Source organism: Musa acuminata, chromosome BXJ3-2 (assembly GCF_036884655.1).
Source record: "Musa acuminata AAA Group cultivar baxijiao chromosome BXJ3-2, Cavendish_Baxijiao_AAA, whole genome shotgun sequence".
NCBI classification, from domain to species: Eukaryota; Viridiplantae; Streptophyta; class Magnoliopsida; order Zingiberales; family Musaceae; genus Musa; species Musa acuminata.
The window spans coordinates 25,497,423-25,525,277 of NC_088350.1; the positions used below are offsets into that span (position 1 = coordinate 25,497,423).

Genomic DNA, 27,855 nt, shown 5'->3' on the forward strand with positions numbered 1-27,855 from the left:
AAAAAAATCCTGCATGATTTTGATCACCACAGAGAGAATCTCAAAAGGAGGCTTCACCGAGTTCTGTCATCAATTGATTGTTGCAGCTTCTCCATTGAGCTTAAATTTGATGAGAAAGAAATGATCTGCAATGATCTTTTTATCTGTTGTGCATCAACCATGAATGTGCAAGGCTGATAGGACAGCAATTACTATCATAAGCATTTGAGCATGGATCTGTGAACATCCTATTTGCCCATAGAAATCTTTGTCTAGTGAGTTAAAAAGGTTTATTGGATCTGTAGATCATGTACAAATTATCATATATCAGTGATCTTGGATGGCTCTGTTAAATGGACAACCTGCATTACACATGATGATATTTCTGCAGTAGATTTTATTTTCCCAAGATTGTAATCCACTGTTTCTACATGAGCTATGTATGTCCAAATTCAGATTCAATCCAGATTAAAAAAGAAAATTCAATATTGGCAATAATACACAAGTATTAGCATTTGTGTAAGTGGAAAGAGACCAAATGAACATTTGGCCCTCAACATGGGGAAGGCCACAACCATAGTTTGCATCAAGAACAATAAAAGAATATGGGAATAAGAAAAAGACATGAGGAGAGTGATGATAGTTGACTGAAGCAAATGTTGCCTCTTTAGCAGGAAGAACAAGATCTACAATCCAAATCTTAACACCTACATATGGATTTGTCTTTGACTCCACCCAACATGAACTCCCAATCAAATCCTTCATATTGTGCCACAGACCTCATAAAAACCAGAAGCATCTCCCCAATCTCACTGCACTAAAGCTATGAGATATCACTCTTGGTGAAGAAACTCAAGTGCTTGTATCAACACATCTCTGAACCTGACCACATCAATCTTCACGTTTTGGTTGAGTAGATACACAGATCTGCGAGCAGTCCACCCTTGTTTTGTGATGGCTGTGGGATCTTTGAAGACCGTATGGTCTCTCGGATACCGCTCTATCAGTGTGCTTTCCTCTTCACTTATACCGTACTGCAAGTACTTCATCTCCATGTCTTCTGCGGGCGCGCCGAAGTCAACCCTGGCGAGCTCGTCCAGTTGACCCAGAGGCACGACTTGGATGAGCGTCGTGTTCATGGGGAGGAAGACGAAGTTGGCGAGCCCGGCGCCATGAACGCCCATCATTCCGTCGCACGAGTTCACCAGCCGCGCGAACGCAGTCAAGTTGGTCTTCCTTCCCGCCTCCGCCACCACCACCTCGAAGCCCAACCCTCGAGCCGCTCGAGCTACTTGGTCCACGTTCTCCAACACCCTCGTCGCCCTCCTGGCGATGATGAGGAGTCTCGGCTTCTTGTCCCGATCGGCTCCCAGCTTCGTCGCGCTCTCCCGTCGCAGCGCGAAGGAACGCCGCACGAATCGCCCGAAGTCGAGCATCGACAGCCCGTTCTGCGTCCTCGAGGGGTCGATGCTCATCTCCTTGTGGAACCTGAGGCCGACGATGACGTGGGGGAAGCAGCGGACGACGTCGTCCCGGTTCAGGTCGATGATGTCATGACGGGAGAGCCCCGTGAGAATGGGCTCGTACTTTTGGATCCACCATGGCGCGATGTCGCCCACCAGGAACCGGACTTCGCCGTCGAACTGGAATGAGGTGATGAAGAGGGGGATGAGGACGTCGGTGAAGTCATGGAACGGGTTGCCCATGTATCCTCCCGTGGAGAAGACGATGGCAGGCGTGCTGCCGCTCACGGCGCACCGAGGGGCGTCTCCGTCGGCGGTGAAGGATGTCACGGAGATTTGGGTGACACGAGACAGTGCATTGGGGTCATCCTTCCTGGGGTGAGGCTTCATCTGCCATGATGCAGGGTTGGAGCTGGCAAACAAGATGGAGGAGGAGTTGCCATGGATCCTGATATCACCCTCCAGTTCACAGACAACGGATCTTGCGTCTGCGAAATCACACACAGGCTTCAACTCTCGCTTGTCTGCAGCTTCATCCGGAAATGTCAAGCAGACATGCTGCATTCAGTTCTTGGTTGAAATTATCATTAGAGCTGAAAGGGAATGGAAGTAATTTTTTGTTCTAATTTCACCGGCGAAGCTGACAACTCCAAATAAGAGTTGTGTATCACAAGAAAACTAGAAAGAAATGCTTGTTTTTAATTCTACATTTGAAGTATTCTGTATATGAAAAAGGAAAGAGACACCCAAAACACTCCCAAGGAAGAAAAGAATAGCAGAAGCTCGCATTGTTCTGTGCTTTAGAACACAATTGATGCGCTGCAATTGTTCTACATCAAATTTCACGAGTCTGCATGTTTCCAAGACGAACATGATAGGCCAAAGAACATCAAACAACAGGCTTACCCAGATTTTGAGAACCGATCCTTCCTCCTGCCATGGGAGCAGCTGCAGGAACCGCATGATTCCACAGCCATGAACTCACTTGCAAAGGGAATCAGGGTTAGTGAGACCAGTAACAAAAAGCAACAGATTATTACTCATAAATCATCAGAAGCAGAAGCTCCGACAGCCACTGTATGAACTTACGCTTGGTGGAAGACACAGAATATCCCACAAGAAGGGTTACTGAGACCAAACAACAACATGTAGTGACAAAAGCTAAATGTAGCTTTCGACATTTCACTCGGCTGGAGCTCCTAATCAGCTTCTGATCATATCCCATATCCCAAGAACCGCAAACTTCACCTCAGAAAGATTTTTGAAGCACCATACTTTGAGATAGGAAGTGTGATTACAGAAATGGAGAATGACTGGCACAACCAGTTGATATATATATATATATATATATATCCACTAGTATTTTGAAAGGGTGAGAAGGGAGGCTTTCAACCAAACATGCCTTTTGTATCCTTAAAAAAGGTGGACAAAAGTAATGTTGGTTTTTCACTCAATTCTAACAAAATCTTCAGAGGGATCGGATCGAAAAATTTTCCTCCCGACCTAACTTATGTGCAGAGCAGGTAACAAGAAGACGACCGATCAAAGGGGAACCGCCGTATCCTGGAAGTAAGGCTCAAGCTTGACTCAATCGGACGATGAGTTCCACTGCACGAGTACCGACGCAGGCGATCTTGCGCATTCAAGACTGGACCGAACCGTGCCGACTCCTCAACCATGATATAAAGGTTCATCATCAATATGTATATATATATATATATCCACTAGTATTTTGATAGGGTGAAAAGGAAGGCTTTCAACCAACATGCCTTTTGTATCCTGAAAAGGTGGACAAAAGTAATGTTGGTTGAAAATTTTCATTGTTTTGAAACTGATAAAGCAAAACTTCACATGAATTGAAGAAGATGAGTCAAAGACCAGCCAACAACTACAAAGAAGCTGAGGCTGCACCATAAGTCAGAGAAGAAAATAGTAAATCATTACTGGTCTGGAAGAGCAATAGCAGCTTGGTTGGGCATTGTCGTGCCTTCTTCTCACTCACCCAAAGGTTCTGCCATGATTATTTTCTTTCTTGATGAGTTGAAAGGTGTCTACGAACACAAGAAGCAACTCAGCAGATCAGTAACCCTCGAGGAAAGAAAGATGCAGAGTACCAAACAACAGTAGGCATCAGACACTTTAGTCTACCTTTAAGGACTAAAATGTTAACTAAAGAGAATAATTTGTTGTAGCAACAATCAGAAACATAATTTGGCATACCATAATTCAATAAAGAGAATATTATAAGACACTATCAACATGCTCATTAGAAAAGTATACGTAAAATCCAACTCCATTTATCGTGCTATCATCCCACAGACATTCTGAAAGCACCCTTTCCCTTCGAGAACGAATTTGACATTTTTAATTTGTGAAAAAGAATAACATACAACTTTTACTGATCCGTTAAATTCATTCCTACACGTGCATAAATTAAATAAGAGAAGGTAGAAATAAAATTATTATGTGGAAATTTAATGTTAATTAAAATTAGATATCATAGATATAAGACAAGACAAAAGATATGTACTATTTAAACATGCTAATTAAAAATGTACTAATACATTGTGAACTCTCGTAGGAAAGAAGGTATATTTTCTCTTTACTCGATACCATTGTAATTTATGGAATAGGAGCTACGGGGAGGTGAGAGAAAATATCTTTATATCATACCTAAAAAATCTTGCCTATATATAGACAAAAATAAAGAGTTTAGAAAAGATAATTAGGATAATTTCTTCCATCCATCGGGTCATGTTGCAAAGAATTATATCATAATTGAACTAATTAAATCTATAATATATTTTTTCCTAATTAAATAGAATCATATAATCTAATTTTCTCTCACTTAACCTATTAATTGATAAAATATAAAAGAGTTCAAAATCAAAATAAATAAAATAAATTTTATTTCAAAATAATTTTATATAAAATTTATTTAAAAATTTTATCAAAAATACCAAGTGATAGTATTCGGGGCATGAAAAGGAGATGACAATGATAGTCCACCGTTTATAAGTATGGTGGTACTTTCTTCTTGGAACACGATTTATGTCGAGGACAAACAATATCACGTTGAGTTACTTTTAAATTTAAGAAACTTTCCCCAAAGTAAGTAAGCATCGTGAGAGGATTTCCTAACCAAATTTGATTTGATAATGATCGTAGCTAATGTATTAAGGAGGAAAGTGAAGTTAGTGATTGTCATGCAACTGGAAAGTGAAGGCCAAGCAAGTTAGTTGCACTCTAACTTTCTTCCAAGATTAGGGATGGATTGTACAGTAATTCTCAAGTAATAACCTTAATGCAACTGATTAAATAAGGTAAGACACGATAATTTTAGGCCCAAGAGGGACTCTTCTACAAAAACGAAATTGCATTTATATTTTTCAAGCGGATAATTTAAGGCGTGACATCTTAAGAAAGTATCATGATTCCCTTTATGTAGGATATTTGAGTATTCACTGAACATTAACTTTTTGTTGAAAGAGTCTTCTATTGGCCAAAGATGATGACTAATGTGAAGAAATATATTCGAATATGCCTTACCTGCTAACAAAATAAATTATAATAACAAAAGTCAGTGAGGCTTTTGGAGCAGAAAGGTTGTGAGAGAGCACTTCCTTAAACTTCATATCAAACTTGTTGCCGGTAAGAGGACTTCGATCGATACTCATGGTGGCTGATTAATTTTTAAAGTATACAATATACATTGTTATAACCTATATTGCTCAACAAATGAGGCAACTACGTTGATGATAAAGAATGCGAAGTATACGATATCATTAATGATTGAGATGTGCAATTCTTGGGATGATTCTAGACCAAGCTGTTCAAATTATTGGGATCTAAGTTATACTTCCTCATAAGCCTCCACCCGTAGATAAATGACTAAACTGAAAGAATAACTTTGCTAATCGGGTAATATCTTTGGCATTGTGTGAATGCCAAATTTCCTACAACTTATAGTAAAGCTCTACATCCATTGAGAGCCTAACCCTTCAAGATCATTACAAGACAACAACCGTCAACTCATTACACCTTAGCTATTGGTTATATTGGGAATAGCCTATCGATATATCACTTTATAAAAGAATGACACCAAAATATAGATATTACCAGGGCTTCTTTGAAGAAGACAACTAAAAAGATAAAGAAGTGGGCAGATTTGAAAGGTGACTATAGGAGTTTAAAGTTAGTGACTTAGTGCCGATGAAGCTCTAACCAGTATCACTCTAGTTCTTTAGACAAAGTACATAATGGACCGGTGCATGAGTATGAAGGACTTTTCTCAATTATCAGCATGGTAGGTAATCTCTTATAAATTACAATTGTTAGCGTAGCTCAAATTTCACAATGTTTTCTATGCAAGTAACTTGAAAGCCTACCACTTAGATCAGTAAGATGTTTCTTGAAGTGTTCCAACTTAGTTGCCAACCATCAAAGCCTCGTATAAAAAGTGAGTTGAAGCCACTTTAGCTAAAAAATAATGCTATCTAATGGAGCATAACATATTCAGTATTTAGTGAAGTGACAAAAGCTTCCCCAAACATAAGCCAATTGAAAAACTAAAAATACCCTACAATAAAAAGAAATAGTTATCAAAGCCTATCTAAGAGTCGCTGAGAGCATCGATAATTGAAGTAGGGAAAAATGTTACGGATGATCGTCGTGCACCCGTAATACTTTCATTAACGAATAATTCATCATTTTTATTTCTTATACATATGTTTTACAATATATTTTACTTTATTTTTATGTATTTGTACTCGAAAACTCTAAGCATAAATAGTTTATAAAGTTACATAGCTATCACTCACCATAATGAACAAAATTACCTCAAAATGACCTAGTTTTTGCATGCGATAACCTATTTTTTATAGATTGTGGTGTGAAGTAAAATGTCAACCATCTCAGCACTCCAGAACCACACATATGGCACAGGACTAGATGAGGGTTTATGGTAGTATTAGACGTTGATTGGATTCACAAGTTTGTACGTAAAGCCTATGGAAACTTGCCAACGTGCCTAACACTTGGTGAGTAGTTGTTTGCCGACTTTCGACTGTTTGTTTGCCTTCTAAAGTCTTTATTTTCTCTTTTCTTTTTTTTTACACATCAGATATTTGTAAAATTACTTATAAACTGTTCATCACTTGTTTTCAAAACTAATCAATTTGTTCTTTCCCAAGTCTTTCGGGACTTGAGTAAGGTTGCAACTAAGCTCACCCATTGTGATGGATAATATAAGAATGACTCACAACTTAGACAATTTTAGCTAAATATATGATAATACAATCAAAACTAGAAACAATAATTTGATATAATTAAAATAGATATAATGCATAAATAGATCAAAAATAGATCTAATATACAAATAAATCTAGTTTCTTTAATGATGTACCATAATTTAGATTCCAGTGACATGACTTTGATATAATTATAAGGAATAAAATTATTATATAAAAAATTTAATGCTATGATTGAAATAAAATATCGTAGATCTAAGACAGAAGGTGTGTATCTTTTGAACACGTCAATCAATAGGTACATTAGATATCGTAATGCAATGCACCATGATATGTCTTGGATCTATATAAGAAATAAGTTAGACTTTTATTTTTCTCTCTTCTTATTTTTAGGGCTACTATAATTGATAGAATAGAAACGTATTGAGAAATAAGAAAATAAATCTCTATATCATGATATAATCTTTAAAAAAATTTATTTATATATAGACGTGAGCAGAAGATATAGAAAAGATGATTAAGAGAGTCCCTTTTATCTCTTAAGGAATAAAATATTTTTTATTGATCGATAATCATAATAAATATTAATTAAAATTTAAATATATTTTTCTAATTAAATAAAACCCATAGATTAACAAGCATAAGTTATGTGAACAATCGAATACCTTCGAAATCAAATCTCAAAGGCAGCGTAAAATCAAACACAGGCTGCAACAAGCACTAATGCAGCTTATAGAAGCATATATCCCGGCCCCCTAATTCATAACCTACCAACCAAAGGTGGCTCAATCTTACATAGCAGCAGTTGTCAGAATCATTCTATGGTGTCCGAAACAATCAGAACTAATAGCAAATGTTACCAGAAGAAAGATTGTGTGCGAGATGACACTCGATCGTAGGCTCCTCTGCACTGCACTGCACTGCACTGCAAGCGAGCAACTTATTTCTTCATACTGTGTCCAAAATAACTTGGTCGATGTTAGCTCACTGGGCGTCACATTCGGCTCCATTAAAATCATGATCATGACTCTACATCTCACCCCACACACGCACTCGAGTGGCCCAACTGGTGGGCCGGGCAGGTGCCTTCGCTTGGGCCTCGACGTCAGGCCCACCCGAGCACTCGCCTTCTTCAAACCCTCTTGACGCAATGCACGCAATGAGATGACCCGTGAAAACCTAAACCTCCGGCCGAAGGCAACGCTTCCTCTGAATCGGTGAACGGAGGCGATGACGACACCGTTCCGACTAACGGTGGGTTCGTTGAACCGTCGAAAACCCGACTGGCGGTTGGACCCAGTCGTCCTTCTCCCATGAAAAGAACGCGGACGCGTACATACGTATGCTTTGGTCGCTATTCTGGTACAGGCGTGCATATATAGGCCAAATGGGTTGGGCTCTCTCCTAAACCGATATGGGCTGAACCGTGCACTGACTTCTTGAATGGTTCTCCGTACACTCAGAAGTTCCACCCATTGTTCTACCCCATCTCTTTCGCTGTGGGACCTCGTTGTCTTTCTCCCGCAGGTATCTAACTGAAGTATATTTGCACGCTCGCCTTCCTCTCTTCTAATGAATCCCTCCACCAAGGAAGACGAGACGAGACGCCGAGGGAAGCAGCTATTGAGCGCCGGTACGATACTTCCTTATGAAGTAACCGATCGCACCCCCCTTTTTTTTTTTTGCCTTTCTCCGATCACATTTAATTGCGATTTCTGTTTGTTCTCTGCTAATTGATGTTCTTTCTCTCGGATCCTATCATTCCTTTCCTCGCCAGAAGATCTTGGTACCAGTGATGGGTTTTGTGGTGAAAAGAACAAATTTTTTTTGACGGGAATTTGGGTGACATGAGGACTTGAAAATAGGGGATGGTAGTTCCTCTTTGTTGTTAGTTAATATATTCATTCATGATATACGACGGTATTGTGAGGGTTTCCGATTTTGTTCTTCCTTTTGGACTTGAGTATTTCCTGTTCGATTACATTCTGATGACCTGCGTTAATTGGCGTTCGTCAGGACTAGAAAAGACTGTTGAGAGCAACTTGTTTGCTGATTTGCTTGCTCAGCTATCGAGGAAGACTTTGAATGCTAACTGAGCTAAAGTGTGGATTGACAGGGACTGAATTATCTGGAAAATACATTAGAATCCTGAGCTGCAACTTGGTGGATTTAATACGAAATCCATCAACTTGCATATAATCTCTAGCAGCTGTTAGTTGGTCCTGCTGTAGGCAACTTTTGCTATTAACATGTTGTTCAGATAAAATTCAGTGCGTCACTGAGTAAGGATCTTGTGTATTCCATGTCAGATCAATGCTGACATGGACGCTTGTGGGTTATTCTTAGTCAGACTAACATCTTTTTGCTGGTGAACTTTGAATCTTCATGATGCTTTTTTATGCTTAAACTGTGAATAATGTTATTTTGGTGAAGTTTATCATACTATTTGCTTTTAGATTCTAATGTCTCCCTACAATCGATGATGTATGACTTAAGTGACTTTCTGTGAAACCAAGTAGAGAGAGTGGATAGAGAGGCTTACTCTTTTGCTTGTAGGAGAAGGTTATAAGATGAACAGTATTTCAAATCTATTCTCTATTCTTCATTTGGATGCTGAGGATGACAAAGAACAGATAGCCTCTCTTTCTGTTGCCAAGGATGAAACCCATGCCAAAAAGTCAGGTTGGTTTTTTCTTGATTTGGAGCTAGTGAACTTAATATTGCATTATTAGGCTGACAAGATGATTGATATTTGGAATTCAGGTCTCCTTTAATGAAATATTGGTATGTTTTCTCTACAGATGTAACTAAGGGAAAAGGCCAAACATCAGGAAAAAATAAAAGTTCAAAAGATGATAGATTGCAACAACAAACCCTTCCATCATCATCGGGTGACTACAAAATGCCCCTTGTGTGGATTGACTTGGAAATGACAGGTATGAACTTAAATTATTACTCTTTCGAGGTTAATGCATTAAACATTTGGCAGAAACTTGGTTAAGTTAATAATGCTTGTTGATATGAGTACATGCACTATCAGTAACTCTTTACATTACTTTTGAAATTTGTTTGATGTATCTCATATTAAATCTTTGCCTTTACTTACAACAATTTATTGGTCCTGGAACTTATGAAACAACTCATATAAACTCCTTGTATTTGTCTAGAAATTATGAATAAAATAAAGTACTATGCTGGCATTTGCAAACCAACACGTACACATCCAGCTAATTCATATGTAATCCCTATTTTCAAGTAAAATCTGTGGTAAAGGATAATTCTTGAATATTTCACTTTATTATTTTTAATCACCTGACCCTCTTTCTTCAGCTTTCTATTCATCCTTTGTCCCTATTCATATTATAGTTAAAAGGAAAAATTATTGATCACTGCTTGCTGCAGAACCTGGAGATCTCTTTTGTTTGCAATTAAATTGAAGATTAGAGTCTTTGCTCTCTTTTGAGTAAAATCCAACCTGCATTAGTATCATCATCTCTAACTTTAGCTTCTCTACTGTCACCTTTTACTGTGTAGGTTTGAGTATTGAAGTTGATCGGATATTGGAGATTGCTTGTGTCATAACAGATGGTAATTTAACCAAATCAGTTGATGTGAGTTTTTTTTTTTTTCTGTTGATTACATATCTTCAGGCACTTGACTTGCACCATGTTTACTTTTTCCTCCATTCGACTCTCTCATTTAGCTTTTTGTATTTTATTGTTTGGAGCCCAAGTTGCTAAAATGTTGCATTCATTCTTGAAACCTGCTGCCTGAGGCAGGCTATCATTGTTGAAAGGGAAGGCATTGACATGTCCTTTTTCTTTTAAATAGAGATTCACATGTTTCAAGTAGGAACATTAGACAAGTTCCAAAGGATCCCTATTCATTGTAACAGGTCAAATGTGAAGCAAGACTATAATAAATATAATTAGTTGATCTGCTTTACATCTCAGAGAAATAGCACAGGACAAATACTAACAATTAATGTTAGTTGTGAACTTGTCAGTTTGGACAGGTTTTAGACTGTTGGAAGTCTTCTATAGCCATGAAATCCATACATGGCATGCAATATTTGATCTTTCAACTTGAATCCGAAGCTTTTAGTTGTCTTTGTGGAGAGATATTCACCCTTGAATGAGATGGATGTTATAAATTTTCTTTATTGCATTTGGATATTGTGAATATTTGTGTTTTCTTTCCAATTTTGATCCCATAGAATCTGTCGTTCTTGGAACATGTGTAGTTGGCTGCTCTTGACTTGGTATACTTGTTAATAATCGATAGGTTTGAGTGAATGCATATATTCCACAAACTAAAGTTGGTTATCCATATAAATACGTATGTTCCATATGCTAAGGGTGGTTGTGCCTAGCTTGCAATATAGAAGATGATAGATAGCGGATCTGAAATATGATGAGAAGGAGAATTTACCTTTTCAATATATGCTGTTTCCATATAATTGTGATATGGTAGTAGCAGATTATGCCAAAAGCAAATTGCACATTTTATTCCAAATATTTCTGACTGAAGCACCGTTGTTTCGTCATTACAATGCTATTAAATCCATATCATGGTCCAAAGTGTGAATGGCTTGCTAGGCCTTAGTGAAACTGAGACTGACATTTAGACTTTAGATTAGAGCCTTATGATTATTTATTACTCAAGGCCAGCTAACATGTTTTTAACAAATGCAGAAAAGCCTGCTAAACATCACCAATGTAGAAGGTAGCTTGCATTTGTGGTTATGCCGATCGGATATATCATTATATCGCATAATGCACATACAATTGTCATTAGATGTTGGATGTTGATCCATAAATTCAGGTTTTTGCTAATGCAATGAGGCTCCTGCCTGTTTGTTGTTCATTTTCTTTGATGCGTGGCCAGAAAATCCTAATTTTTCTTTCATTAGACCAAATTTCTGAACTGTTTATTATTATTTTTACTTAAAAGTATGGAAAAGCTGCATTTACTTAGGTTGCTGATCTTGTCAGTATGGATTTTGTTTGTTGTTTTCTTGAAGTTCATCATGTATTAAAAAAAAAAAAACTTTGTTTGGTTTCATCGGCTATGATGATCTTACACATTTATTTATCACTGGCAAAAATGTGTGTTCCTTGCATAATTGGTGGACTTCTGTTTGCTGACTCAGTTAAGATATTTCTGCACTCAGGGTCCAGATTTGGTTATCAAACAAACAAAGGAGTGCTTGGATAATATGGGGGAATGGTGTCGTGAACATCATGGAGCTAGTGGTATGCCTGTGTTCTGATGTTCTTCACTTTGGTGGCCTTCATCTAAATTTCTAAAAGGAAGAAAAATTGATATTCATTCAATTTTATGGCAGGTTTGACAGAGAGAGTTCTACGAAGCACAATAACAGAGGTGGATGCAGAAAAACAGGTATGTTGTGTCTACTCGTTGCATATCTTACTGTTGCATGTTTATAGGTTTTTTCCTGTATAAGGAAGAAATAAATGACCCAAGATTCTACCTGAATTTGAAGAAGAAAGTTATGACAATTTAAATCCAATGAGTGGAGTACCAAGGTTTTAGATCTCAGTCAGTACCCTGTTAGACTGATATTATACCAGCATACTGGTTGGTATTGACCAGTAGCAAACAGAAGTAATAGAAAAAAAAAAACACCCAAAAGAAAAAGGAAACATGTCCTTGTTCTGTCAAACATATAACTGGACTGCAAAATCATCTATACATGCCATAGTTTAGTTAAAAAATGCCTCCTTCCTCCATAACACCCTAACAATTCCTTAAAAGCATGGGTTTGAACAGCTAATATGGAGTGCATACGTTAGTTTAAACAACTAATCTGGAGGAATTGGATAAGAAATGCATCTACTGTTGCCATTTGGAGTCCACTAAGTATTTTTTAAAAGACCATTGTTTGTGAAGAATCATTTAGTTGATATTGATTTCAAAATGAATATTACTTAATGTTTCACCTAAGAACACAAATCAAACTATGGGAGCAACTTTGGGTCATAGTTTAAGACATATAATGGGTGAATAGTTGCATATTTTGGTAAAACAAATGATTATGTAGCAATGATTTTAATTTCGTACCAGGCGGTATGTACCCATTACCTGGTGGTACCGAATTTTTATCGATAATTTAAGGGCGGTAGAGAGGGAGGCGAGCCGTGAAAGGAACGATTTTTATCGGTTCCTCCCCAAGATTCCCTATTGGAACAACTTCTTTAATTTGCTTCGTTCTAGCCAATAACATAGTTTGGTTGATTCGGCTTTCGATGTGGGTGGTTTCTTGGGAAGCTGGTTCTTGGAGCTGTGCTTATGGCGAAGAGGCGAAAGCTGTAGGTTCAAATCTTTTGTGGGAAAAAAAGCCTATTTTGATTTGAAGTGGGAGCAAGGAGAGGGTAGTGTGGGAGTCGAGACGATGGAGGAGGAGACGTGATGTACGAGTCTCCTTCAGCGCGGTCGTCGGAAGATCTCAACCTTCCTTACCCGCCCGCCTGCGCATTCAATGGACAACGAACAACGGAAGCCGAATCCAATCTCCTTTGTCGCCAGTAGCAGCAGATGAGCTTCGGCCTCCAGTATCGGTCAGCCCCGAGCTCGCTGCTCGGCATAGTCTTTGAGGACTTCCTCCTCGTTAGAGCCTCCAGCCTCGAGACTGAGACCATGTTCGCTCTGTTCTTGGCGTCGGATCTTCGCGACGAGACTCAGGATGGTCCCTCTGATGGCATCGCCACCACTAACGGCCAGAGCATCCCTTACTTTCCACCCCCGCAGTCGTTATCGTCGCCTTCTGCGCAGGAGGTCAAAGAACAAAAAAGCAGAGGATTTACCTTTGCCCCGTAGATGATATTCCATCCTCAACTGCAGCAGTAGTAACGGCAGATGTTGAGCCATAGCTCAGCGGAGAGCTTGTTCCGGGTTGTCATGGGATCATTGATGATGGAGGCGGCACAACTCAAGCACGGAAACTTCGGCTGCTTCTCTAATCTTCATCAAGCACGCCCTGGCGTACCGATCGGTATGCCCCGATGTACCGCTCGATATGCCGACACCGTACCGAGTAAAGCTCGGTATGTCAGTATGGTGCGAGATTAAAAACCTTGTTTTGTAGTCATGTTCTCTTTAACATACAAAACTAGAAACTTATGAGGAACAATATCCATGTATAATCTTTGTTAATAGGTTAGAAATAAGCTTAAAAATAGTTGTAAAAAGCAGTAGCAGGTTCTTTACTAGTCGTATAGCTACAGTAAATGTACATTAAATGAACATGAGCCTAGAACTTCGTTTTAATTTGTCACACCTTTATGTTGTTGGTAGACAATGATTTCAACTTTTTTAAAGAAAAGAATATTATTTATTAACCAGGACTGTCATAGTCTCGAAAAAAACTAGTTCTTGCAGCATTTGCAAGAGTAGGAGCCTGAAGGTTAGATTGTCTATTAATATGTACCCAGCCTAGTACATTTATACTGGAAGCCAGTATGAAAATTATTAATATGTACCCAAACTAGTACAATGATCTCAATGATTAGCACAATAACTGCTAGCATTTTTGAGTTTTGGTGATATGTGATTATTAGCAGCAGTAAATTTTTTTTTTGTCTTTTTTCCTTTTTCTGATTATTTGTTCCTCTCAAATTATACAAAATACGGTTGCAAACATTCCCTGTATGTTTTTGATATAGTCAGTTCTCAGAATGATCGTCTGTAACTTCATACTTCTTGCATGTAGGTTTACCTAGTCAACACACACATTTTTGAAATCAGTCAACACAAGTTATCCTTTTGCATGCATCTTTAGGCCATACATGCTCATTGCAGGTTATAGACTTTGTGAAGAAGCATGTAGGTGGACATACCCCACAATTGGCTGGAAATTCTGTTTATGTGGATTTTCTGTTCTTGAAGGTCAGAATAATATCTCCTATTTTTTTATTTCATTAGATATTTCCTACTCCAATTGTCAGCATACAGCCTTCAATGATAATATTGTTTTATGACCAAGCTCTCATGGTGTAATCCTAAAAGATTTGAACAATGAATATATTTGGATTAAATAAGGTGGATCTGCATACAAATCTGATGACTTGAAATTTCTTCTGATTTAGCTTTTCAGTAAGTTTTATCTATATAGTAAATACTTTTAGCGATATGTTTAATGTAATTTTACATCAATGTTTAATCATAATCTTAAATTGGTTATATGGTATTCTATATATTAAGGTGTAAATATAATTTCACAATGTTTCAATAGAAATTTGGATGGTTGCATATGTAGAGCAATGACCCTCATAATTTGTACATGAACTTCAAGATAGTTGGGTCTTCATCAACAAATTAATTTCTCTACTAATTGTTCTAGATATAATATAAACGACATGACAACTTATTAATTCAAGCATCATGAGGTTAACTTAACTTTTCATTGTAAACTCTGTTTCTTCACTTCGGTTATCGATAAATTTCCATACTTGAACCTCTTAAGGAAAATCCTTCTGACCAAGTGCCTGATGTAACATTGACCAAGTTCTGGCATTGACTTTTTTTCTTCCTTCACCCTATAGAATTGAGGCTACTTTTGTGTTGAATGTGATTATTTAGTTCACTTAGGATACATCTCAATTTGCTACTTCAGCATTTGCTGAATAATGCTAGCCTAAATTTACAAATTATGCTTGGCTTTGAGTAAAGCAAAATGTTGGTGCAGCCTAACTTGGGTTTAACTGTAAAGTATTACAAGCTCCTGCGTTTGCGTTTTAAATTTAGCCTTCAAAAGAAAAAAGACATTCTGTGCTATATATTAGCTTAACCACCAACGAGCTTGTAATACAAGCAAAATCATTTTGAAATTGCAGTTATCTCTTTAGTACTGCTTTTTATCGAAAACAAAGGTTAGTTTATTGTTTGATATATGATACTACACGACATGGTTCTCATTATATACTATTATGTTTTTCTTACAGAAATATATGCCTTCTCTGGCTGTTATCTTTCCTCACACACTAGTTGATGTTAGTAGTGTTATGGCTTTGTGCATCCGTTGGTTTCCAAAAGGTAATATGTTATGTATCAATTTATGTCCATGTGTTTACATTTTAACATGTCTGAAAAACATGCTTGATAATTTGATTGATGGTGTTTCATCTCAATGTTTTGAAAAGTAGTCATGGTTTGAAGGCCGTCAATATATCACAATATGCACATGGTATGCAACTGTATATGCAATTCATTAAAATATTCTAATAAAATTAATTTTAGTGTAGATAAAAATATAGACATATATTCTAAAGACCAAGTGAAAAATCTATAGGATGTCAATCATTCTCATTTGAAAAGTTACTTAAGCGAATTATAGAACTAGTGCAGATCTAAACGGTGAATAACATTTATCATGGACCATATAGTAGTAGTTGAAGCAATAGTCCTAAAAAAGAATGAGTGTTAAACACACGAGGCATATTTTTATGCTTATGCAGACGATATGATAGTTTCCACATTTCCATAGTCACCACATATTGTTTGAGGCCACGTAGCTGCATGCAGGGCAATTGTATAACCACATTTAAATATGAGGCTATCGCATTTGAAACTCTGTTTTATCTTGCTTTTGGAGTTTGGAGAGAGCCTGTTGTTGTGCCTCGTCTCAACATTTTGTCATATTAGCTGATGAGCCAATACTAGTTTTATGCTACTCGAGCAGCAAGTTGAATATAAACTCTAGTTTAAACAATTTTAATATGCTACTCAAGTAATAGGTTGAATGTAATAACTTAAATCTGAGTGCCATAAAGATCAGTGTGACGGAACTTATGCTTGATTTGCATTTATGCTTTTAAAAAGAACAAATCTCTTCATAAATGTGCTTTTTGGAAATAAAATTGGTAATGCCGACAACAGTGTTGACTATCATTGACCTTCTATTTAGCCATCTGATTGACATGCATACTACATGCCGATACAATTTCTCTTTTTTTTTTATTATCTGATTACAATATGGTGAAGCATATCTATAAATCACATTGTTACATCCTTTGAATATTCTGAATAAGATACATGTCTGAAACAAGTTCATGTCACTTTTTGAAACAGAGAAGAGGAGGGCACCTGCAAAGGAGAAAAGGCATAGAGCTATGGATGACATAAAGGAGAGCATAAGGGAACTAAAATACTACAAGGAAGCCATTTTCAAAGCACCAAACAGGGCCAGACAGTAATTAACTAGTGATTGCTGTGTCATAATATTAGATCTCTTTATCTTAGGTATTCAAGAAATGTATCCTTGAAAGCATGTGACTTTTTATCAAGATGATCAACTAATATTTAGTTGCAATTGTTCCCAGTTCTCACTATTTCATACAAAGTGGTAATCTAAGATTACTGTGTGTGTTTCTTCCAAAATATTGTGATTTCTTGGAAATTGTTACCTGATATGAAATGTAAGCCAGACATAGGATTGTGACCCATTGAGATCAGACACTACAAAAATTTGTTTATATTTATGTTCTAATTTTATTTTATTTATTATTAGTATTTATTATTTTAGTTTATCTCATTAAACATGATATATAAGCAAAAAAAAAAGTAGTTTGCCTAAAGCTTTTTTTTTTTCTTACAAGCTTTGCCCCTAGCAACAGAGATTTATATAGTAGTAAATGACCAATATTATAAGAGAAAATCAAGTACCAATCTTAAAATTAGCCTTGTGGTGAATCATTCCATGTATTATTCCCAAATACATGTCTTTTAAAAGAAATTAATTTTCTTTCAATAAAGACATCATAAATAAATAAAATATGAACATCAGCATTTTGGGTTAATTGTTTTACTTATTCAACTGTCCATCCAGTGATAAATGACTTCTGATATTATGTTGACATGTATAGAATTAGGGTTTGATTTTAAACCTATATGTTTAAATTCCTTTTATAGAATAAGTACAGACTGGATTTAAAGTGGATTATAATAATGGCTTGATGGTTCTATTATCGTTAAATCAGTAATTTATTTCATAATAAAATGCACTTAATATTTATTATGATATTATATCTCATATGATACATATAACTCTTGACCAAAAGGTTTAAACTTTTTTCTAATTTTTTTGAACAAGAACAAGATTCAAATCCAATTTAATTGAATTAGATGAATTGGAGATTCCGAATTCAAACGTAAATTTTACTTGGATACCCTACTATTCTATCGAAATTTATCTTAAATTTAATTTTGTGGTAGGTCGATCGGAGAACTCGAGAAACCCTAATGCGATGCCGACCGATGCCCTCTCCAATATTTACGGGCTTTACAGGCCGGCCCAATTCTAAGCCTAACAATACAGGGTACTTGTGTCATTTGATGAGCTATATAAGGCTATTTGATCGTCTCGCTTTCCTCTCTTGCGAGCGGCGGCCCGCACACAATTCCTTTGGCTTCCTTCCGAAACCCCTCCCGAGTTGCGAACCCCTCGCTAACCCTAACCCCCTGAAAAGAAGGCGATATCTTTCTCCTCCTTTGACTTTCTTCTATTGGTGAGGTATCTTCTCCTTCCGCGCATCGTTATCTCAATCGATTTCTTGCAGTGCATCTCTCAGTTTAAACGAGCGACCATACCGATCTCGTGTCACGAAAGGATCTCGGCAGTCCAATGAGTAGCAAGAAGCGGCCCTCCATTTCGCAAGAACCGCTAGATAGCGAGAATAATGATTCGGTTGAGGAGGTTTCCGTGGAAACTGACAAAGAATTTGAAAAAGGTGAGACCTTCAATGCAAAGACTGCGGCATCGGCTGCCCCTAGGTCCATGAATATTATGGAGAGGAGGAAGAAGAGGAAGGAATTGGACAAGGCAAGGCACCGGCTTGATGCTGAGAAGGAGCAGCCTAAAGCTAAGATACCTAGTGAAGGCGCTCCTTTGGCTGACACGCAGTCCGTGCCCTCTATGGTTGCTGCCAACCAGCCTGGGTTGCATGTAAATGTGTTCAGGGATCTTGCATCTGCCGATTCTTCGGTTAGGGAAGCTGCTGCCGAGTCTTTGGTGGTGGAGTTGTCTGAGGTTCAGAAAGCATACGAAAAGCAAAGGGGGAAGGGGGAGGAAGATGGGGCTCTGCAGCTAGAGGCTGAGAAGGATGATGGGTTGGAGGACTGTGCGCCTTCTCTGAGATATGCTATTCGTCGACTTATCCGGGGGGTGTCTTCCTCGAGGGAGGTATCATATCTTACTACTTACTCTCCACTTCCCTCTAGAAGTGTAGTTGATCATCAGTTTTGTTCAATGTTTCTTACCCTTTTTGTTGAATCTTGCATAGATATGAATTTATCCATTAGTGAATCCGTTGGAGGGTCAGTGCTCTATTAATGATCTGTAGTTTATCGCTATTACCATCTTTTAGTTCAAGTTTTCGAACAAATGGCTTTAAATAAAACATTATCATGCTTTTGTCTTTTACGTGTTTGATTTCTTATCAACGAGTGGCCTTTTCTTTATTATAAAGTGGAGGGTATTTTCTTTTGTCCTGTCCGTTACATGCTTTTAGTTAAATGTGCATATTGCTGGTCTGAATATGTTCTGCTACTTAACTACCAAAAAATCATTGCAATTTCTTGGATATTCAAATACCTTTAAAATTTGGTTTCCTCATATTTTATTACTAGCATGATCCTAAGAAAATTGGTAAAATTATACTTATAAGATATTCTGCTAAGGAATAGTGCCTTGTACTTATTAGCTACCTGTCATTATTCTTATCCAATTTTCTCTGGTCCATAAACCATATCGAGTTGCCCTATTTTTTGTAATTTATTTCTGTTTCTTCTCTGGATAGTTTTATATCATCATAGCCGATTCAATGACATTTGGACCGTAAACTTTAAATGCGCACTAAATATTGAAAAATATTGAAAGCAGAAACGTAGATGTTCACCAGGGTTTGCAAAAGAATTATGACTCGAGTTTGGAGTGAAGATTACTTTGAACATAATGCATAAGTGCATAAAAAGGGAGAGGTGTTTCTTGGTCTGCATTCGGTTTGGTTTTGATGTTTTGGTTTGTTTTCTGATCATCTTGATTTTTTTGGGTACAGTGTGCACGACAAGGTTTTGCATTGGGGTTAGCAGCTGTAGTTGGGACAATTCCAACTATTAAGTTGAACTCAGTGATGAAATTGATAACTGATTTGCTTGATGTTTCTTCTTCAATGAAGGGTCAGGTACATTTTAAGGCCTTTTTAAGAAGATATATATCTTTTATGTTTTCTACTTGAATTTTGATTTTCTTTTTGTATTGGTGCTTTAGGAAGCTAAAGATTATCTTTTGGGTCGCCTCTTTGCTTATGGTTCCCTTGTTAGATCTGGGCGAATTGTGAAGGATTGGAGTACAAATACTGATACATCAGTTATTAAGGATTTTATGAGCCACATTATTTCTTTAGCTGGGAAGAAGCGGTACCTGAGTGAGCCAGCTGTTTCTATAATTTTAGATATGGTTGATAAGGTACACATTGTTTATCTCTTTGAATATAATTATGAATGTGACTTGTGGTTGTTTGTCTCAATTTTGCTTTCTGGTGGTTCTTTAGAGGTGACATGGAATGAATATTTTTCTGAAGAAAGTTATTTTAGTTGTCTGCAATAGTTTGCAGTGCTACATAAGTGACATGTCTGCAAGATACTAGTTACTTGGTCTGTGCCTGCAGAAGTGCTTTGAACTAGGTTATCCTGCTGATTATTATATGAAATGGCAGGTTGTTCTTCTGGACTATTGTGGCCTAAATTGTACTTATAATTATTTCCAGGATGATACGATCTTCATGGAATTTGACTCTCTTGATTATTACTTTTTAATAATAATCTAGGGAGTCTGACTCCATGACATCCATGGAATTTGACTCTCTTGATTATGTCAGACCATTGTGGCCTAAATGGCAGCCTGTTCTTCCAGACTGTTATTACTTTTTAATAATAATATTGATTATTGCAATGATGACATTCAGGCCTAAATTGTAATAAACTTTTTATTACTTAAGTTTCTTGATTAATTCTGTTTGGATTATGAACTGATGTTAGGTATGTCTCTTCTCAGAAGTTGATCTTTTTCTTCTTTACATGCACCATTAGTAAGAAGTGCCTGGTGCAAAGAAGTTGCTTCTAAGATAAAAAGGCCAAGTACTGCCATCCATGGAATAATTTTGATATTTATATGTGTTATAACCAAGGTTTGCGATTTCAAATCGTACCATCCGTGAACTGGTACGTCGATCGCCCGGTAGCAGGCGGTCCACTCGATATAGCCTCGTATTAGACGATACAGGGTGATGTCTTCGCCGAATGCTGTAGACGAGGTTACAAGGAGAAGAGGAGGCGATGTCGCCGAGGCTGCATACACCTTTATATATATATATATAGGCATACTGTTCGGTACACCGGTATGGTATGAAATTTCAATCCTTGGTTATAACTGCTAACTAATCTTAATGACAGCAAAAGATCCATGTAGTCGATCCCAAATAGTTGGGATTTATGATTGTTGTTGTTATTGTTGTTATAATTGCTACTAACATAATTTCAGCAGGAAAAGCCCCATCGATCGGACCGCAGATTGTTGGGAACTTAGAAGTTGTTACCATAATTTTCCTCCCTTTTTTTGATTTAGTTGATACCAGTTTTTACTATTCTAATATTTTCAGTTTCCATTTGAAGATTTAGTTAGATCTCATGATGCTTTCTTCTGACATTGCAGCTACCCTCACAAGCCCTGTCAATTGAAGTACTGAAAGCTTCTGGTGTACACGACTGGTTTAAGAGAGCTGCTGAAGTAGGAGATCCAGATGCTTTGTACTTAGCTTTGAAGTTGCAAGAGAAGATTCAAGTTGATGATGAAGTGTTTGGCAAGCTGCTTCCTCACCCATTTAATTCTGAGAACTTCTTTGGTCGAGACCATCTGTTATATCTTGCTGATTGCTTTAAGGTTGCACCCCTAACTTATATCCATATATGTGTTTGTGATATGTGACCATCTAGTAGTTAGCCTTTGAGGTTGTTTATTTTTAAGCAGGTGGCCTTTCAAATTCTTAATTGAAGCAACTAGCCTTTGAAAATTCTTAAATCCATTTTGAATAATCGTCTTAAAATCCTTTTCAATTCAATAGATGTCCTGATGTGTTTCGGAAAATGTTAAGTAGATCTTGGCTTCACCATCCATTTGAAAATTAGGTCTAGTCTAGTTGCATATGCATTCAAGTCAGATTGAGATATTGTGGCTTGTTGTTGTTGTTGTTGTTGATGCATTTGAGTCAGAAAATTGGGTTGGTTATTTTATTTGTTACATAGACTGATTTATTTATTTATGTTGTTTGACATTTTCTGATTGTTAATATGACTCGCACATTTCAGGAATCAAGCTTCTGTCTGCCACGTGTTCATAGTCTTTGGCCAGTAATGGTGAACTTGCTTACGTTGGACATGACAACTCATTCCGAAGATGTTGCAGTACGTTCAACATCTGTTAAAAAGCAGAAGAGGAATCGTAAAGGTAGCTCCTTTGAGGATATTGCCAAGAATATTCGTTGTTTTCATGAAGTTGTAATTGAAAGATCACTTCTTCAGTCATCTCATGATAGGAAACTTTTGGCGCTGGATATTTTGCTTCTTATTCTCCCAAAATTGCCTGTATCTTGCATTAAGGTTGTCCTATCTAACAAGCTTGTCCATTGCCTGATGGACGTTCTCTCCAACAAAGATTCCTGGTTGTACAGTGCGGCTCAGCATTTTCTGAAGGAGTTACTAGACTTGGTTGGAGATGATAATGATCGGTGTGTTTCAGTCATTACATCCTTACAGAAACACAGCAGTGGTATATTTGATAGTATTTCCAGGACACAGACAGTGAAAATTTTGGTTGCTAAATTCAATACGGTTCCAGGCTGTTTGCTGTTTGTGCAGGATTTGATTAGTTTGTTTGTGGATGAAGGACCTATTACAGATGAACCATCAGATCAAAGTCAGACTACAGATGAAAATTCTGATTTATGCTCTTCAGAGGATAAAGAAACTCTTGCTTCTGGGAATATCGATTCCCTGAAGAATTGGGTTATAGATACCATGCCTCGTGTTTTAAAAAATCTAAAGTTGGATTCTATTGCAAAGTCTTGGCCACATACAGAAATTGCGAAACATATAGAAGCGAAGTTTCGAGTGCAGACAGAAATTACAAAATTTCTAGCAGTTCAGGGTTTGTTCTCTGCATCTCTAGGCACTGAAGTAACTTCATTTGAGTTGCAAGAGAAGTTTAAATGGCCAAAGGCTGCTATATCTAGTTCTCTATGCAGGATGTGTATCGAGCAGCTTCAGTCCTTATTAGAAGATGCACAGAGAGGGGAAAGTTCACATGCATCAACTGGCATTGAGTTTAATGACCTTGGTTCTTATTTTGTGTGTCTGTTAAACACTTTGTACAACATTCCTTCAGTTTCACTTTATAGGACCTTGACCAGTGAAGACGAGAAGGCATTTAAAAAGCTGCTATCAATGGAATCTAGACTTTCTCAAGAGGTACTTGTATTCCTTTTCATAAAAAAAGGGGATCCGAGTGCACATCTAGGGAGAGAATGCTTTTTTCTCACTTATTGCATCTAATAAAATGAAATGAATGGTGCCAGTTTTCAAATTGTTTGGCAGTAATTGGTTTAATAGTGTACATATTCATCCAAGGCTGAAGAAACACTACTTAGGTGACAGTTAAATGTTGGTATATTTTTGATAGATTTTATTATCACTACAGCTTAGTAAATTAGAAAAATTAAGGGGACACTTATACAGTAAAAATGGTAGCAAAAATGCATCCAGTTCATAGAAATTCTTTGAAGGGGATTTCTAGATGTTTGGCATATACGCTACCTTTGATTTTAATTTATCAAGCATGGCTACTAAAAAATTGTTAGTGTTAGTAACCGTTATCTATCATTTAAATTCTTAAAATTGAAGATGTGAAGGTTATGAAGAACCCCAATCAGCATGAAGTGGGTGGTTATGGGTGTGGGCTTAGATTTTAGCAAGTGACAAGGTTTAAAGAAGATAATAGCATGAATAGTGTCATATTTGTTGATACACGCAGAACATTTCATGATAAATGGGATCAGGATTCCAAATATTATGAGGTTATTATTCCAGATGCTATGAATTGTGATAACTATGAAGCTTTGAATTATGGAGATTCTCACTATATAAAGGAGAATCTAAGCTATTCTAGATCCTTTGCAAAAAAGGTATATTATATGTATTATAGGAAAAGTAGCCATTAAATGTTTGATAAGTTGCACCTGAGAGTCTAATTTTATTTGTTAATCCTCTTTTTGTTCTATGACTGTGTTATTACTTTTGTTGAACGAACAGACATCTTCCCTTAACATTAGGTATAGTAGTTTTGCACTGGTTGTTATATGGTAGAGATACTTGGTAATGTCTGTCCAGATCCTTTTTTTGCGACTAAAGGAAAAATAAGATATGATTTTGCGAAATCCATCACATTAGTGTGTCAACTGTTCAATGTTTATATATCTGATTCATGCCATACAAGACCCATTCATCTTAAATCTTATTTAAATCCCTGTCAACTGTATCTCTGATATATGACCATTTCCATGATTGAACAAACTAGGTTAAGACTTGGTAGCTGCTTATATGTATGTATATATATATCTGATTTCATATTTGCTGTTCTAAGTGAATACAGATTTGGTTTTTTGTAACAGGTAATCCATTATGGTCTTCTTTTGTCCCTACTTGTATGCTACTTTATGTATATCAATTGATTTTGCAGATTAAGTTCTGAAGTATTATTCCATACAAAAGTATTGTAGAACATGGTATATTCATTTGTCCTCTTGTTAGCACATGATAATCTATTAACATAATTTTATGAGTGCAACTGGCGGTTCATGTAGAGATATCTTTTTTCAATTGGTGGTTCATGTTGGTAAAATATTTCTGCACGCTATCAATTACAGGAAAGGAAAATAAGGCCTGGCCTAGATGCAAACAAATTGCATGCATTTCGCTATCTGCTAATCCAGTTGCTGTTGCAAGTACTCGTCCGTCCAGGAGAGTTCTCTGAAGTTGCATTGGAGTTAACTATATGTTGCAAGAAGGCTTTTCCTGCTGCTGCTGATGACGGCTCTTCAGAAGATGAAGAATATGATGGTAACGATGTGCCAGAATTTATGGATGTGTTGGTGGACAATTTACTTTCACTTCTGCCGCAGTCATCCAGTCCATTATGTTTTGCTGTTGAACAGGTAAGTTGAACAGAATTAAATGCATTTATAGTTGCTGGTCTGGCTGATGGATGTGTAGTAGCAGAATGTTCTTGGAGTACTTTTTTAAATTAAAAAAGCAATAACTCGTCAATAAGGCTTTTTTCTTCCTATGCAAAATGTAGACTTCTCTCTTATGAAACTAAAGTTGGATAGTGTTTTCTTGAGTTATTGGTTGATAGTGTATGTGGATATAGTAATTAGTCAATACATGTTCTCATCTTCTACTAATATTACATGCTGTACCTTGTTCTGCAGGTTTTCAAGTCTTTCTGTGATGATATTACTGATGCCGGACTCCTTCAAATGTTGCGAGTTGTAAAGAAGGATTTGAAGGGTCCTCGTCACCCAACGGCAAGCAGTTATGGAGATGAAGAAGATGATGATGATGATTTTCTTGGAATCGAAGAAGCAGAGGAGGCTGATGAAGTTGGGACTGATGACACAGTTGATAGTGATGGCCATGCTGATGGTGCTGATGAATTGCTTAGACCTGAGGAAACTGATGACAAAGTTGCCAAGAAAGATGTGGATATTATGGGGACAGAGATAGTCAAGGCAATTGATAAAGTTACCAAGAACGAAGAACTTTCAGCTTCTGATGATTCTGATGATGACATGGATGATGATGCGATGTTTCGTATGGATTCTTATATTGCAAGGATATTCAAGGAACGGAAAATTTCTGGCAGTGACAGTGCTCAATCACAGCTTATACCTTTCAAACTTCGTGTTCTCTCACTTCTAGAGATTTATCTGCAGAAAAATCCAGGTAGTTTATTGAGTCTTTCTGGGGTCACCTACTATTCTTGCTCAAAGAAAATCTGGATTTTATCTTTGGCTTTGCACATTGCTTGCCAAGCCTGGGATATATTGAGCTGGACCTTTGGTATAAATCTTTGGCTAACATTTAAGCCTGGGCCAGACATCTAGTCAGGCCTAGGCATGTTAACATTCCGTTATCATCCTTGTCTCTATTATTCAAGCCTGCATGTCCTTCCTCCTCCTCCTCCTCTCTATCTCTCTCTGTGTTTTCGTCTGTGTTTCATACATGTGCTTCCCTGTTTCAAGGGACATATATCTAAAAAATTGCATATAGAATTATCTTTTTTTGAATGAACATGCCTCTTTAGTATATTTATTTTCTAACTTTGGACAATAAATGATTATTTGAAGCAGGTAAACCTCAGGTCTTGATGGTTTATTCTTACTTGGCTCAAGCTTATGTGAATTCACATATGACTGAGGGTGGGGAGCCTCTCAAACAACGCATTGGAGGAATTGTGCAGAAGAAAGTATTTAAAGCGAAGGACTACCCAAAAAGTGACGACATACAGCTTCATAGTCTTGAAATCTTGTTGGAGAAGAGTCTAAAATCAGCATCGCGTTCACGGTATAAAACTGTATCTTCTTTTGCTCAAACCTCCACGTTTTGGTTGTTAAAAGTCATGCATTCACGGGACTTGTCAAAATCTGAACTTGAGAGTGTGGCCAATGATTTTCAAAACGTATTGGTTGACTACTTCAGTAATAAGAAGTCTCGACTGAAAGCTGGCTTCATCAAAGAGGTTATTAGAAGGCATTCGTGGCTTGGGCTTCTGCTCTTTGGCTTCCTTTTGGAGAAGTGTGGGACTGCAAAATCAGAATTTCGACAAATTGAGGCCCTAGATGTCATAGATTGTATTATTAAAACGTGTATTCCAACTGGCAAAGGAGAGAAAGATCAAGATGACTCGAGTAGAGCTAAATTTTTAAAGAAAAACTTGCCAGCGATCTGTGAGCTGATGGAAAAGCTGTTGACCAAGATGCCAGAAAAGCAATCACGGCGTGCAGAAGTGCGGCGGTTTTGCAGTCGGATCTTGAACACAGTCTCAATGCTTAACCTGAACAAGGCTTTTCTTAAGGTTCTGAAGCCAGATGCACGCGTCCTTTGTGAGCATCAACTTGGAGAGGCATTTCATCCCTTTAAGAGTTCTAGTTAAGTGAAGTGCTTGCAAGCCATTCAATTAGATGGTGAAAGGAGGTATCAAAACTCATTCTCGTAAGTGCTCATCTTGAAAAGTATTCTGCACCCTCAAAGTTATAATCAAGAAATGCATATGTAAATATTATGTGCTTTCTGATCAGCTTGTTGTGCTACAAATACCATGGTGTTTAATTTACAATGTTGAATTAATTTAGGTACTTAGGCTTCTACCGGATGTGGCTGAAATCATCTGGAGGCCATTCAAGATGGGGTCCTAAAGCTTCAATGCAAGTGATCGTGGAGGAAGTCGGTATGTTTGCTGCTGAAACCATTGTTCAAATTGGATTCTTTGAAAGTGGCCGTTTATTCATCAGTTTTGCAGTTTTGGGAAGGATGTGATGGAACACTTCCCAATGTATTTGTGAGATTAGTAAAAGAGAAAACTAAAGAAACAATTTCGCCCAACAGCCCTAAAGCGATAGTTTTACAAGCCTATATAACGTTGTTCTTTGTGAAACATATATATTTGTTTTTGAGTCAACTAGGATAGTGTTTGCCGTGTAAAATTTGTGCAAGGAACTAATTTTTCATGCCTTGCTAGAATACTTAAAATGTTTTGGTCAATTTGCTTGTGCTGGTGCTCGAAATACTCATTCGTAGTGGTATGACCATTGTTCATCTTTGGAATCAGATATGTGTGCTTCCTTCTATCATGCCAAAGCCCTTATCCTTCAATTAGTTAATACAGCAACCAAAATGGGTTCTATCTTTTGCCAAGCATGCGGTCCTAATGGTTGGTAAAGTGGTTGTGTGTTTCTTCCCTGTCATTATAGACTTCATAATTAAGAGAACAAATTCTTGGATTTAATTACTAAATAGTGGTTGTTGATGATGACTTT

The 27,855-nt window shown here is 37.2% G+C and overlaps 3 protein-coding genes across 7 annotated transcripts; 2 read left to right on the forward strand and 1 right to left on the reverse strand.

Annotated features, from left to right (window-relative positions):
- Positions 1-615: 615 nt before the first annotated feature.
- On the reverse strand, positions 616-2,798 carry LOC135631052 (alpha-1,3-arabinosyltransferase XAT3-like). Of its 2 annotated transcripts, none has more exons than XM_065138436.1 (3): positions 2,532-2,798; positions 2,349-2,426; positions 616-1,966 (listed from the first exon to the last, which is right to left on the reverse strand). In XM_065138436.1, exons 1-3 carry the CDS (start codon positions 2,665-2,667, stop codon positions 813-815), a joined length of 1,368 nt encoding a protein of 455 aa, XP_064994508.1. In that variant the 5' UTR covers positions 2,668-2,798; the 3' UTR covers positions 616-812. The 2 variants fall into 2 exon arrangements, with proteins under 2 accessions (XP_064994508.1, XP_064994507.1); XM_065138435.1 differs by having other exon boundaries at positions 616-1,972.
- Positions 2,799-8,179: 5,381 nt separating this feature from the next.
- On the forward strand, positions 8,180-17,089 carry LOC103976130 (oligoribonuclease). Of its 3 annotated transcripts, none has more exons than XM_009391325.3 (9): positions 8,180-8,324; positions 9,248-9,373; positions 9,493-9,627; positions 10,226-10,302; positions 11,865-11,946; positions 12,039-12,094; positions 14,513-14,599; positions 15,655-15,745; positions 16,781-17,089. In XM_009391325.3, exons 1-9 carry the CDS (start codon positions 8,264-8,266, stop codon positions 16,903-16,905), a joined length of 840 nt encoding a protein of 279 aa, XP_009389600.1. In that variant the 5' UTR covers positions 8,180-8,263; the 3' UTR covers positions 16,906-17,089. The 3 variants fall into 3 exon arrangements, with proteins under 3 accessions (XP_009389600.1, XP_064994541.1, XP_009389601.1); XM_009391326.3 differs by having other exon boundaries at positions 8,265-8,344; XM_065138469.1 differs by lacking the exon at positions 15,655-15,745 and having other exon boundaries at positions 16,781-17,040.
- Positions 17,090-18,152: 1,063 nt separating this feature from the next.
- LOC103976129 (rDNA transcriptional regulator pol5) lies at positions 18,153-27,646 on the forward strand. 2 transcript variants are annotated; one of them, XM_009391324.3, is made up of 9 exons: positions 18,153-18,890; positions 19,765-19,890; positions 19,977-20,174; positions 21,420-21,647; positions 22,073-23,230; positions 24,685-24,972; positions 25,249-25,762; positions 26,170-27,013; positions 27,172-27,646. In XM_009391324.3, the coding sequence occupies exons 1-8, from the start codon at positions 18,333-18,335 to the stop codon at positions 26,970-26,972; spliced, it is 3,873 nt and encodes a 1,290-aa protein (XP_009389599.2). In that variant the 5' UTR covers positions 18,153-18,332; the 3' UTR covers positions 26,973-27,013; positions 27,172-27,646. The 2 variants fall into 2 exon arrangements, 1 of the variants encoding a protein (XP_009389599.2); XR_010494282.1 differs by having other exon boundaries at positions 18,190-18,890; positions 26,170-27,031; positions 27,172-27,269.
- Positions 27,647-27,855: the final 209 nt, after the last annotated feature.

Excerpts from the sequence above, each read along its gene's own strand:
- LOC135631052 (XM_065138435.1), bottom strand. The coding sequence starts at position 2,667 with ATGGGATATGATCAGAAGCTGATTAGGAGCTCCAGCCGAGTGAAATGT. Across the intron at positions 2,427-2,531 it reads TTCTGTGTCTTCCACCAAGC|TGAGTTCATGGCTGTGGAAT; the intron begins GTAAGTTCATAC and ends TCCCTTTGCAAG. Across the intron at positions 1,973-2,348 it reads GATCGGTTCTCAAAATCTGG|CTGCAGACAAGCGAGAGTTG; the intron begins GTAAGCCTGTTG and ends TTCCGGATGAAG.
- LOC103976130 (XM_009391325.3), top strand. The coding sequence starts at position 8,264 with ATGAATCCCTCCACCAAGGAAGACGAGACGAGACGCCGAGGGAAGCAG. Across the intron at positions 8,325-9,247 it reads GAAGCAGCTATTGAGCGCCG|GAGAAGGTTATAAGATGAAC; the intron begins GTACGATACTTC and ends TTTTGCTTGTAG. Across the intron at positions 14,600-15,654 it reads TGGATTTTCTGTTCTTGAAG|AAATATATGCCTTCTCTGGC; the intron begins GTCAGAATAATA and ends TTTTTCTTACAG.
- LOC103976129 (XM_009391324.3), top strand. The coding sequence starts at position 18,333 with ATGAGTAGCAAGAAGCGGCCCTCCATTTCGCAAGAACCGCTAGATAGC. Across the intron at positions 19,891-19,976 it reads CTTCTTCAATGAAGGGTCAG|GAAGCTAAAGATTATCTTTT; the intron begins GTACATTTTAAG and ends TTGGTGCTTTAG. Across the intron at positions 25,763-26,169 it reads TTATCTGCAGAAAAATCCAG|GTAAACCTCAGGTCTTGATG; the intron begins GTAGTTTATTGA and ends TATTTGAAGCAG.